This window comes from Mesoplodon densirostris, chromosome 2 (assembly GCF_025265405.1).
Source record: "Mesoplodon densirostris isolate mMesDen1 chromosome 2, mMesDen1 primary haplotype, whole genome shotgun sequence".
Lineage (NCBI taxonomy): Eukaryota > Metazoa > Chordata > Mammalia > Artiodactyla > Ziphiidae > Mesoplodon > Mesoplodon densirostris.
Genome location: NC_082662.1, coordinates 16,718,546 through 16,729,748, shown reverse-complemented (window position 1 = coordinate 16,729,748; position 11,203 = coordinate 16,718,546). Strand labels below are relative to the sequence as shown.

The 11,203-nt window shown below is 51.3% G+C and overlaps 1 protein-coding gene across 1 annotated transcript; it reads left to right on the top strand.

Moving 5' to 3' along the window:
- Positions 1-567: 567 nt before the first annotated feature.
- Positions 568-8,389, top strand: MUL1 (mitochondrial E3 ubiquitin protein ligase 1). The gene is made up of 4 exons (XM_060089086.1): positions 568-772; positions 4,582-4,669; positions 5,081-5,201; positions 6,476-8,389. Exons 1-4 carry the CDS (start codon positions 653-655, stop codon positions 7,203-7,205), a joined length of 1,059 nt encoding a protein of 352 aa, XP_059945069.1. The 5' UTR covers positions 568-652; the 3' UTR covers positions 7,206-8,389.
- Positions 8,390-11,203: the final 2,814 nt, after the last annotated feature.

Below are 11,203 nucleotides of genomic sequence, written 5' to 3'. Positions count from 1 at the left end.
GCCTTCTTGGAGGTAATAAGCTTTGTTGTCCGGTAAATTCCTCTCCAGCACTCATTAGCAGTGTGACTTGGAGCACACCCCCTAACCTCTCTGGCCTCAGTTTTGTCACCTGTAAAAAGGAAGAATAAAAGCCAAGACTCAAGGTTTGCCCTGAAGCTTAAATGTGTAATACTCACAAGTGCTTACTAGACATTAATTCTCTTCTTTCCTCCCAATCCAATGGCGGAGTCATCAAACGACCCATCAAACAACGCGATAACCCCCAGGAAACCAGAAGGACTGAGACCGTGGAGACGCGGGCGATATTATGGCTGATGCACCGAGTGTCGAAAGGGTCACGGAGCGACAAGCTATCACTCAGCTTCGCAAAACCGTTCCCCACGTACGAGTTGGGAGACCCGGCCCCAGCAGAAGCAGCTGAAACCCGGCGATCACCCTGGCAACACAACCTTCCGGTCTGCTCTGCTCTGCCCCACTTCCAGTTCCAGTTCTTGCGTCATCACTGGGCACCGGTTGCGCGTTTCCGGTAGAGACAGTGCTGGGGGTGCGATTCCGGGTGGAGGGAGGTGGCAGGAGGCGGAGGGCGGGGGTCGCGCGTTGTGGGGCCTGACCTTGGCGGCGTCCCAGTCCGCGCCCAGGGCTCGGCGCAGCCATGGAGAGCGGAGGGCGGGCCTCGCTGGGCCAATTCATCCTGCTGGGCACCAGCTCTGTCGTCACCGCTGTCCTGTACTCCGTGTACCGGCAGAAGGCCCAGGTCGCCCAAGAGCTCAAGGTCAGTGCTAGCGCCCGTCTGACCTCAGCCGGTCATCCTGCCCGGGGTAATGGTGAAACCCCGATTCGCCGTGGGCCGTTCCACCCTCGGAGAAGATCCAAGAGAAGGAAACAGGCTCCGAGAGGGTGTCGCCCGGCCGGTAGACGGAGGAACTAGGATCAGAATTCCGGTCTCGTGATAACTGCTTTACTGCCCCCTTTCTCCTAAGTCTCTCTCATTACTCAGAATGAATCTTGACTTAATTATTTTATTCGACAAATATTTATTGAACATCTGCTATGCTCCAGGCGCTGAGGGTATCGCGTGGGTGGAACAGACAGAAGTCCCTGACCTCATGGAGATTCCATTCTAGTCCAACCAGACAGACAATAAACAAGTCAATCAGATGGTGTGACACATGGGGATAAATACTACAGAGTAATGCAAGGAAGAGAGGACATGGAGTGCTGGAGAAAGAGTGACATTTAAATAGGGTGACATTTGAGCAGAGCCCAGGAAGACTTGAGGGGGGCAGTGCAGGTGCCTGGGGAAGAGTAATTCAGACAGAGGGAACCGCAAATACAGAAGCCCTAGATTTACCTACTACATAACCACTCAGCTCCTTGCTTCTAAAAGACTTCCTTTTTATATTAATAGCCCTTTAGGAAATGCCACCCACTTTCCTGAGCTGCACTTTACAACTTACACAACACGTTTCCATCTTGGTTTTAGTTTTTCTTCACAGTAATTTCTTGGGGTAGTTAAAATGACACCTCCGGATTGCAGATCAAGAAATCGAGACTCCGAGGAAAGGTCTATACAGCTAGTCAGCTTGGAACTTAAACTTAGGTCTTTTGATTCCAAGTATAGGATTTTTTCTGACCACATTGCTCAGTTGTGAATGTGTGAGCAGCTCATGAGAGATGGACCTCGTTAGGTCAGAGACAGGATCTTATTTACCCTTCTTCTAGGTTCTAACCCAATGCTTAACAAAGAGTAGATGCCCAGTAAATATCTGTGGATTTGTTTTGGCTGCAGTTTCATAATACAACAGTTAGGGCTTAATTTGACATTTATTTGAGAGACGGATTCCTAAACCTAACTTCATTATCATCAGATTGTTTACATTAAGAGCTTAGAAACAAATGTGCGAAATCCCTGCCATGAAGGGAGTTTTGGAATCTGCCTGGAATGCACCTAGTTACCAAGGAATTGAGTCTGTGGTGTGAATGACATCCTGGTGAGATTCCAACTGCCTTCTTGTTTGCTTAATTAAATAAGTTACTCCTGAAGTGATTGGCTGTGATTGTAACTGATACTTTACTTTCTGACTCCGAATCCGAAATCACATTGGCATCAAGTTGGCGGGAGGTGGGATCCTCTGAAGCAGTGACCCATCTTTGGGTGACCTTAAAAGCTTTGCTGATTAGTTCCTAAATGAGGATGAAAGAAATAGACCCTTCTTGGAAAAACAGTTGGGACTTCTCATATTTTAGGTTCTAGTTTCTTTTTTTTTTTTTTTTTTTTGCGGTACGCGGGCCTCTCACTGTCGTGGCCTCTCCCGTTGCGGAGCACAGGCTCCGGACGCGCAGGCCCAGCGGCCATGGCTCACGGGCCCAGCTGCTCCGCGGCATATGGGATCCTCCCAGACCGGGGCACGAACCCGTATCCCCTGCATCGGCAGGCGGACTCTCAACCACTGCGCCACCAGGGAGGCCCTCTTTTTTTTTTTGCTGTACGCGGGCCTCTCACTGCTGCGGCCTCTCCCGTTGCGGAGCACAGGCTCCGGACGCACAGGCTCCGCGGCCATGGCTCGGGGGCCCAGCCGCTCCGCGGCACGTGGGATCCTCCGGGATCGGGGCACGAACCCGTGTCCCCCGCATCGGCAGGCGGACTCCCAACCACTGCGCCACCAGGGAAGCCCCCGGTTCTAGTTTCTTGATCAGATTATAAAACTTCTGGAGTAGGGCTTGTGTCTTATCCTTTTGCATCTCTCATAGTGATGGGAATGCTTATTTATCACATGCCTACTATGTGCCAGCCCCTGGTCTGGATTCTTTCACACTTAAGTTTCATTTAATCCACATGAAAATCCTGTGAGATTGTGTCCCCCGCCTCTTACAGGTTTTGAAACTGAGACTCAGATAAATTAAGTTGCCCAAAGTCACAGTAGAGGCATTGAAGCTTGATTCAATCCCAGGTCTTTCTGACTGAATTCCCCCTCCCTTCCTTTTTAAAAAAATTTAACCAACTATCCTATGGTGGATACTTTACTAGCTGTGTGACTTTGGGCAAATTACTTCACTTCTCTGAGCCTCAGTTTCCTTATCTGTAATTGGGCATAATAATGTCTGCCGTATAGGGATGGTATGAGCATTAAATGGGGTTATGCATTTAAAGTGCTTAGCAGAGTGCCTGGATTGTAGTATATCTAAGTGCCTATTTATTTGCTGATTTATTCATCAAATATATATTTAGTGGCTGCTATGTGTCAGGCACTCTCTCGGCACTAGGGGGACAGCAGTGAACAAGACCGACAAGGCCCTAGCCCTCCTAAGTTCAATAGTCCAGTGGAGGGAGAGACAGATAGTAAAGGAGTAAATAAACTGAGGGTTAGTTGTTGTTATTGCCATTGTTTTTATTATCTTCCCAGTGTACATGGTTAATAAGTTTTTATTGACCTTGCTCCTGTTTTTTACTGTGCAGCAGCAGCTTAAACTTAGAGTGACCTTAGTATGTATCCAGTACCTCCTCACCTCTTTAGAGATTACTCATCCGGCGTCCTTAAGATTTGTTGATGGAAATACCTGAAAGCAGGAACTGTCCTTCATTCATCCCTGAATCCCTAGCGCCCAGCACAGTGCCTGGCTCAGAAAATGTTCAGTGGTTTTATTAATTTTATCTTACTTTTTTTTTTTTCGGTACGCGGGCCTCTCACTGCTGTGGCCTCTCCCGTTGCGGAGCACAGGCTCCGGAAGTGCAGGCTCAGCGGCCAGGGCTCATGGGCCCAGCCACTCCACGGCATGTGGGACCTTCCCGGACCAGGGCACGAACCCGTGTCCCCTGCATCGGCAGGCGGACTCTCAACCACTGCGCCACCAGGGAAGCCCTAATTTTATCTTACTTTTGATGCATCAGTAACAGGCTTGGTTGGTTCCCAAGCACGGCAGGTTGGAAGCTGAATGGGAAGGGATGGAGAACTGGGGATTGTGAGAGGAGGGTAGCAGCAGAGGTAACTGTGCTTGCCTGATTATGAGAGAAGAGAGGCAAACTGAAGAGTAGAAGAATAGTGTTTGGCACCGGTTCCCGAAGCCTTGCCCTGTGATGCAAAGGCAGCCCTTTATTATAATGTCTCATGCAGAGCATGAACTGACAAGGGCCCGGTGATAATTATACCTACCGTGGCCCAAGCCCCTACCACGTACTGGTCACTACTTGAGGTGCTTTTACGCATAAGCCCTTTGGCTGCATGGTTCTGTGTTGTCAGGAAAAGATCAAATTACATTCAGATCTATGGTATACAAATTGATTAGTATCTTTTATATTTTTGTCTTAAAAAGTTAAAATGAAAAGGAGTGAATGTTTGGTTAACTGGAGGAGTGTAAGTGGCACCCCCATTCTGCAGATGGTAGAGATGAGGCGCTGCCCCAAGCCTGTTTATATGGTAAAAGTTCTGGGACACAGCTTCGGAATCAGATTCTCCGTAGTCTCCTTCCTGCCTGATGTCCTTAGTCTCTCAACGTGAAAAACGTAAATAGTCTTTTTTCTTTTTTCACTTGTTTGAGCATATCAGTATTCAGCAGTCAATTCAATCTGTTGTTTCCGTTTAGGGAGCTAAAAGAATCCACTTGGGTGAAGACTTAAAGAGTATTCTTTCAGAAGCTCCAGGAAAATGTGTGCCTTACGCTGTTATTGAAGGTATATTTATTTATTGGAAAAATGAAAAATAACTCCCTCTTCTAAAAGTTTGGTAAAGGTTTTCTTGGCTGACGTTGAGGGCCTTTTGTAGCCTTGGGGCAGTGGTTCAGAACTTGGACTTTGGGGTCAGAAAGACCTGTGTTACTGCTGTGTGATCCTGGCGAAATTATGCAACCTTTTCAAACCGTCATCGCTCCACCTCTAAAATATACATTACAGGGTTGCTGTAAAACTGAAATGATGTGATCCGTGTAAACTGCTTAGCAGAGTGCCCCAAAGCATAACTTACGGTGATGATGTTTTCATCATGTTGATTAATTAAACTCACTCAAACGAAATACAAAATTTAAATTACTTTAAAGGAAAGGGCGGAACAGTTCTTCAGAAATAAAATAATTTGTTTCCATTCAGGAGCCGTTCGGTCTGTTAAAGAAACGCTTAACAGCCAGTTTGTGGAAAATTGCAAGGGGGTGATCCAGCGGCTGACGCTTCAGGAGCACAAGATGGTGTGGAACCGGACGACTCGCCTCTGGTGCGTAGCCTTGCGCCACGGGCCCAAACCACACAGGTGGTCGGTTCAGGTGTCGGTGTCCTGGCCCTGTTTCCACGTCTTCAAGCTTTTCCCGAGACAGGGCGGAGACCGGTCTCTCAGTGCTGCTGATATTCTTGTGCGTGGTCTGAGCACCTCTCCCACTGCTGTCATCTAGGCATCCTGTCCAAATGCAGATTCCTGGGCTCCGCTCCAGACCTACTGAGCCAGAATTTCCAGGATAGGGGACCTGGAGTCTGTGGATATGCACACTGAGGTTTGAGAAACACTGATTTATGGCATGGATTAATGATTTCAGTACCTGTTAAGATAATTTCATGCTATTACATGGAGTTCCATTTTTCCAGCTGATGGTAGGAGGGCCTTGTTTTGGATTTCTATTTTATTTTAATTTTTATTGTGGTAAGAACACTTAACCAGAGATCTTCCCTTTTAACCAAATTTTAAGTACAACAGTACAGTCCTGTTCACTCCAGGCACAAGGTTGTACAGGGGATTTTGAACTTACTCATCTTGTAGAAGTGAAACTTTATACCCGGTGAACAGCAACTCCCCATTTTCTTTTTCCCTCAGCCCCTGGCAACCACTGTTTTACTGTTTCTGTGAGTTTGGCTACTTCAGATACCTCATGTAAATGGAATCGTGCAGTACCTGTCCTTCTGTCCGTCTGCCTCAGTTCGCTTTGCTTAATGTCCTCCAGGTTCACGCATGTTGTCACATGCGGCAGGATTTCCTTCCTTTTTTTTTTTTTTTATAAAGGCTGAATAGTATTCCCTTGTTATGTATATACCACATTTTCTTTATTCATTTGTCGATAGACATTTAGGTGGTTTCCGTTTCTTGGCTGTTGTGAATAACCTTGCAGTGAACACGGGAGCACAGATGCCTCTTCTAGATCCAGGTTTTAGTTCTTTTAGATATATACTCTGAAGTGGGATTGCTGGGTCGTATGGTAGCTCTATTTTTAATTTTTTTGAGGCATTTATTTAAGATAAAAAAAATCAGTCTGTCTTACAGGGGCAAAGGGAAATAAAGAGTAGAGGTGATCTGTGACAATATTTGTTGCCCACTGAGATCGCCTGAGAACCTAAAAAACCGAGCTTCCCTCTTCTGAGGCTCTGGACAATTGTGATTTCTGTTGTAGTCTTCCACTCACTTCAGACTTCAAACTGTCCTCCTGGCATCGAGGTGCTCTCCACCCCTGCCCGGGTGTGAGGTATCTGCCATCCTTTGTTTTATCTTGAGTTCTCTTGTAGGAACGACTGTTCCAAGATCATTCACCAGAGGACCAACGTGGTGCCCTTTGACCTGGTGCCCCACGAGGATGGCGTGGATGTGGCCGTGCGGGTGCTGAAGCCCCTGGACTCGCTGGATCTGGGCCTGGAGACTGTGTACGAGAAGTTCCACCCCTCCATCCAGTCCTTCACGGACGTCATCGGCCACTACATCAGCGGGGAGCGGCCCAAGGGCGTCCAGGAGACCGAGGAGATGCTGAAGGTGGGGGCCACCCTCACGGGGGTGGGCGAGCTGGTCCTGGACAGCAGCTCCATCCGTCTGCAGCCCCCCAAGCAGGGCATGCAGTACTACCTGAGCAGCCAGGACTTCGACAGCCTGCTGCAGAGGCAGGAGTCCAGCGTCAGGCTCTGGAAGGTCCTGACGCTGGTGTTCGGCTTTGCCACGTGCGCTACCCTCTTCTTCATCCTCCGGAAGCAGTATGTGCAGCGGCGAGAGCGACTGCGCCTCCAGCAGATGGAGGAGGCGTTCCGGGAGCACGAGGCCCAGCTGCTGAGCCGAGCCAACCCCGAGGACCGGGAGAGTCTGAAGCACGCCTGTGTCGTGTGCCTGAGCAACTTCCGGTCTTGCGTCTTCCTGGAGTGCGGGCACGTGTGTTCCTGCGCCGAGTGCTACCACGCCTTGCCGGAGCCCAAGAGGTGCCCCATCTGCAGGCAGGCGATCACCCGGGTGATTCCCTTGTACAACAGCTAATGGTCTCGAGGCCCCACAGTGAGACCCCCCGCCCCACTTCAGGGCTGTTTATCTCCAGGCCTTTAGAAGAGCAGTGGTGGGCGGCTGTCATCTCACAGCCCCAGCAGCAGAGGGCGGTCTTTCCAACAAGCAGGGGACCTTTTCCGGTACTGAGCACAGACTCATAGCCGCACCCTGGGGCAGGCGCCGTGGCGCTGCGTCCCTCCCCTGGAGGCCCTGAGCGTGGGTGGCTGAGGACAGCTCACCGCTCAAGCGCCAAAGTCAGTGGCCTCCAGCTTTTCTGTTCTGGTGTCTTCTCGTCCTTTCTGGTGAGGTGTCGGTTCCTGTGGACTTGAGCCTTGAATGACTCGGCCAGAGGGGAGGCAAAGTTGCCTTGCGGAGCGGCTTCTGAAGAGACTGCGCAGTCTTCTTCCCCCTTGCTTACAGCCCGGAAAAAAGTTGTCAGGCTGGACGCGTCACTCGAGTCCCTTTCCCTCACGTGCTGGCCTCCTACATGTGCGCACACGTGTGTCAGGACAAAAGGAAGTGAAATCCTGCATCTGCCCTCTGCCTAACAGGGCGGAACTCTGGTCAGAGAATGGAGAGAGGTCATTTGCGGGGGCACTCGGACCGGTGCCCGTTCAGTGATCCCCGTGGCAGTGAGGATGGGGCCGCTTAGCTGCAGCCCTCCTGGGGCCACCACGGACCTAACGAGGGCCACCAGAGCACGCGTCCACCCTGGCTTGGAACTCCCGAGGCCTGAGCGGGCTGAGGGCTCTGGTTTTCCCAGAGGAAGCCGTAAGGGCACTGCTGCCCCAGCCTCGGGCTTTCCCAGCTCCTCTCCAAGGCTGGCCCCACGGAAAAGTAGCAGCCAGCATCCTGAGCACAGAGCCTCTCCCGGCCCCCCGGCCCACCCCTGAAAAGTTCACATCCCGTGGGTGTAATCACACCGCCCTTCTCACAGGCCTGCTCACCCCTCAGCTGTCCCGCTTGAGTTTGTGAGTGTGGAGAAGTGGGGAAGCCTCTCTCACCACCTCTGAGTGTCCAAGGGCACGCGCACGGCGCTTTCCTCTCTCCCTTCCCTGGCTTTGAATATCCATGCCCGATCCTCCTTTGTGCGGGGGAGATGGGGGTGCTCTCAGGGGGCTGACGCCGGTTCTCTGCGCGTCCAGCGTGGACGGCACAAATAAAAGACGTTATAGCCATGTGTCAGCCTCTTGCTTTGAACGAGAGTTCAGTGGCTAGGCTGAAGCTGCCCCGGGATGGCATTGAATCCTTTTATGGTGGAATGAGCTGGGGACCTGGAGGCCTCTGTGTGTCCTTCCTTGCCTGCAAGGTGGTGCAGCTTGGTGATGCTGAAGCGCCGGGGATGCTGGGGGGTGCTGGGGGGCCTCCGGCTAGCCTGAGAGAGGGCCACCCCGGAGCCATGCCCGCAGGTCACGCCTGGCCTTGCTGAGAGTCGTCTTTGAAGACATCTGTGCTGACGTCCTGAACACAGGCAGTGGGATTTCACCTGTTGGGAGAATGGGACAGGGGTGTTGGGGACAGCAGGGAGGACACTAACACATGTACTGGATGCTCTTTCAGACTTTAATTACATAGTAAGTCGATCCTCACAAGACCCTGCAGGCTCTCATGGCATCTCCTACAGATGAGGAAGCAAGCCCCGAGGGGGCATGTTCACTGGCTCAAAGACACATAGCTAGTAAGGGTGGGGGTGGGGTCCACATTTAAACTCCCAGCTGCTTCAGACCCCTGACCCTCCTGCTCACGGCAATGGGGCTAACGGGTCCCTCAGTGCTCACGGGAACGCCCACAAGGTGCTGGTGCCCCACGTCAGTGGACGAGGCCACACTGGAGGAGGAGGTGGACGTGAGAACCCACTTGCCCATAGTGAGTCCTGTCCAGGGAGGCGGTAAGACCCTGGCTTTACACATAGGTGGCAGAGAGTGGGCAGGGAGAGGGGGGACTGATGGGGCTGACCTCTGAGCATCTCGAAGCGTCTGCCGTTTTCCTGTGTCCTTTCAGCAGACACTTTGAAAGAGGGTCCAGGTTTTAGAGGATGAATGAGCTCCCTGTGTGTGGGGATGTGGGGGGCTTGTGCGCTCATCTGTCAGAGTTCAGCCCTTGGCATTAGATTCCATGAGTAGATCTGATCACGTGATGGAAAAGCAGCAAAGGCAGCCTGCCCTTACCCCGGTCTGACTCAAATCCTGGGCAGACTAATTCTGTGTGGAGTGTTCCTCCGAGTGGAGTTGAGTTACCCATCGTGGGAGACACAGGAGCAGCACACCGTCTCTGCCTCAGGAAGTGGCAGCTGGCTGGGAACACGAACACACACGTACCCGGATTCCGGATCTGAGGTCCACACTCGGTCCCAGCCTGGCTGGACTGAGACTGCCCCATGCTCTCCATCACCCGTGCCAGTTCCCACCTTCCATTCAAGGAGCCTTGTCACCAGCAGGGTTGAAGGGGCTTAAACCGATCCGTAGGACTGAGGCTGGGGGTTGGTGGTGACTTGGAGACAAGGAACTGACGGTGGGATTGTTGTGAATTTTGACTCAACCCTTATGCTCAGCCTCTAATCCTAGGCAGACGGCATTAGGCAGGGATCGTCTTGAGTAATTGCTCCTGGTGTTTTGAAATTCTGTGCGAGGCACTTGATAAGCATGAATGCTTGCAGTCCTGCAAAGTGGGTATTGTTCCCCCTGTTTTACAAGTGAGAACAGCGAGGTCCATCAGGGTTTCCTTTTGCCTACAGCCACACATAGTCATGAGCCTGGCAATGTTAGACTCTCCAGGTATCAGGTATGTTTCTAAGATTTAGGGCGAACCAGGAGGGGAGGCTGTATCACCCCTTTTTACAGCTTACGTGATTTGCTCAAGGCTGTCAAGGTCTGACTACAAAGCCCTTTGCCTTTAGTCACATTGAAGCTGAGAGGCTAAGAAGGAAAATTGTTCAAGCAACAACTGAAGCCAGTCAGCACCTTGACAATCACCAGTCACATCCCCTGGTTTTATAGACCGCAGGTTGAGGCTTATCCTGGTGGAGCAGAAGCCAGAAGGCAGGTCTTTGGAATCCTAATTCATTCAGAATGGTGATGGAAAATTCAAAAAGCAAACAACATGACAAACCAGGCCAATCTCTGACACCCTTTGCAACCCTGGTCCTAGGCTGGGTGTGGAGAGATCTGATGGGGATGATCCCGCAGGGCCTCGCGAATGCTCAGAGGAAGAGGCTGTCAGGTTTGGTATCCTTGCTGGGCATTTATTCATCTCAGAGACATTTGCTAAATGTGTATTCTGTGCCTGGGGTCGCAGAAACAAATACGATGCAGTCCCTGCCCTCAAAGTGCTCAGAATTGTCTTTTACTGTGTCCTCATTGTTTGAAAACGACTAAGCCCCACGGGACGGATGGGTGCCTCTCGGCTGTTGGAGTGTTTGTGGTTCACAGAATATCGCAGCTGGGATGGCCTTTGAGATTAGCCTGGTTAGAGCAGATTCCCTGACCATTCAAGATAAAGCAACCAAGGGCAGGGTATCATTGCCGAAGGGGAGCCAGACAGAGAACACCTACCCCACAGAGCCTAGAATGATCTATTTAAAACACCAATCTGACCACATCCCTCTTCTGCTTGAAGTCCTTCCCCAGGACTTCAAGCCTGGGGAAGGGTCCAGCCCTGGTTCCTGCAAGGCATATGAAGGCATGTGACCCAGCCCTTGGCCATCTCTCCAAGCCTCTGCATATCCGTCTCTCTCACACTTGTGGCTCCAGCCACACTGAGCCGATGAGCTTCCTTAAACACGTTGATGTTCCTGCCTCCTAGCCTTTGCTATTGCCGAGTCCTGCCCCTGGCATTCTGGTCCTTTCTTCACCTTGTTAACATCTCCTCACCCTTCAAAACTCAGCTTTAGGTGTCCTCTCCAGAAAACCCTTCCCTGACTTTCCCCACCCAGGCGGGGTTAGGTGCCCCTCCCCTGAGTTTCCATAATCCAGTCCTATTCCTGCTCTGAACCC

What these genes read in the sequence shown, in the direction of transcription:
- MUL1 (XM_060089086.1), top strand. Translation starts at nt 653, where the DNA reads ATGGAGAGCGGAGGGCGGGCCTCGCTGGGCCAATTCATCCTGCTGGGC. An exon ending in GCCTTACGCTGTTATTGAAG is followed by an intron (nt 4,670 to 5,080) that starts GTATATTTATTT and finishes GTTTCCATTCAG; the next exon opens with GAGCCGTTCGGTCTGTTAAA. An exon ending in AACCGGACGACTCGCCTCTG is followed by an intron (nt 5,202 to 6,475) that starts GTGCGTAGCCTT and finishes GTTCTCTTGTAG; the next exon opens with GAACGACTGTTCCAAGATCA.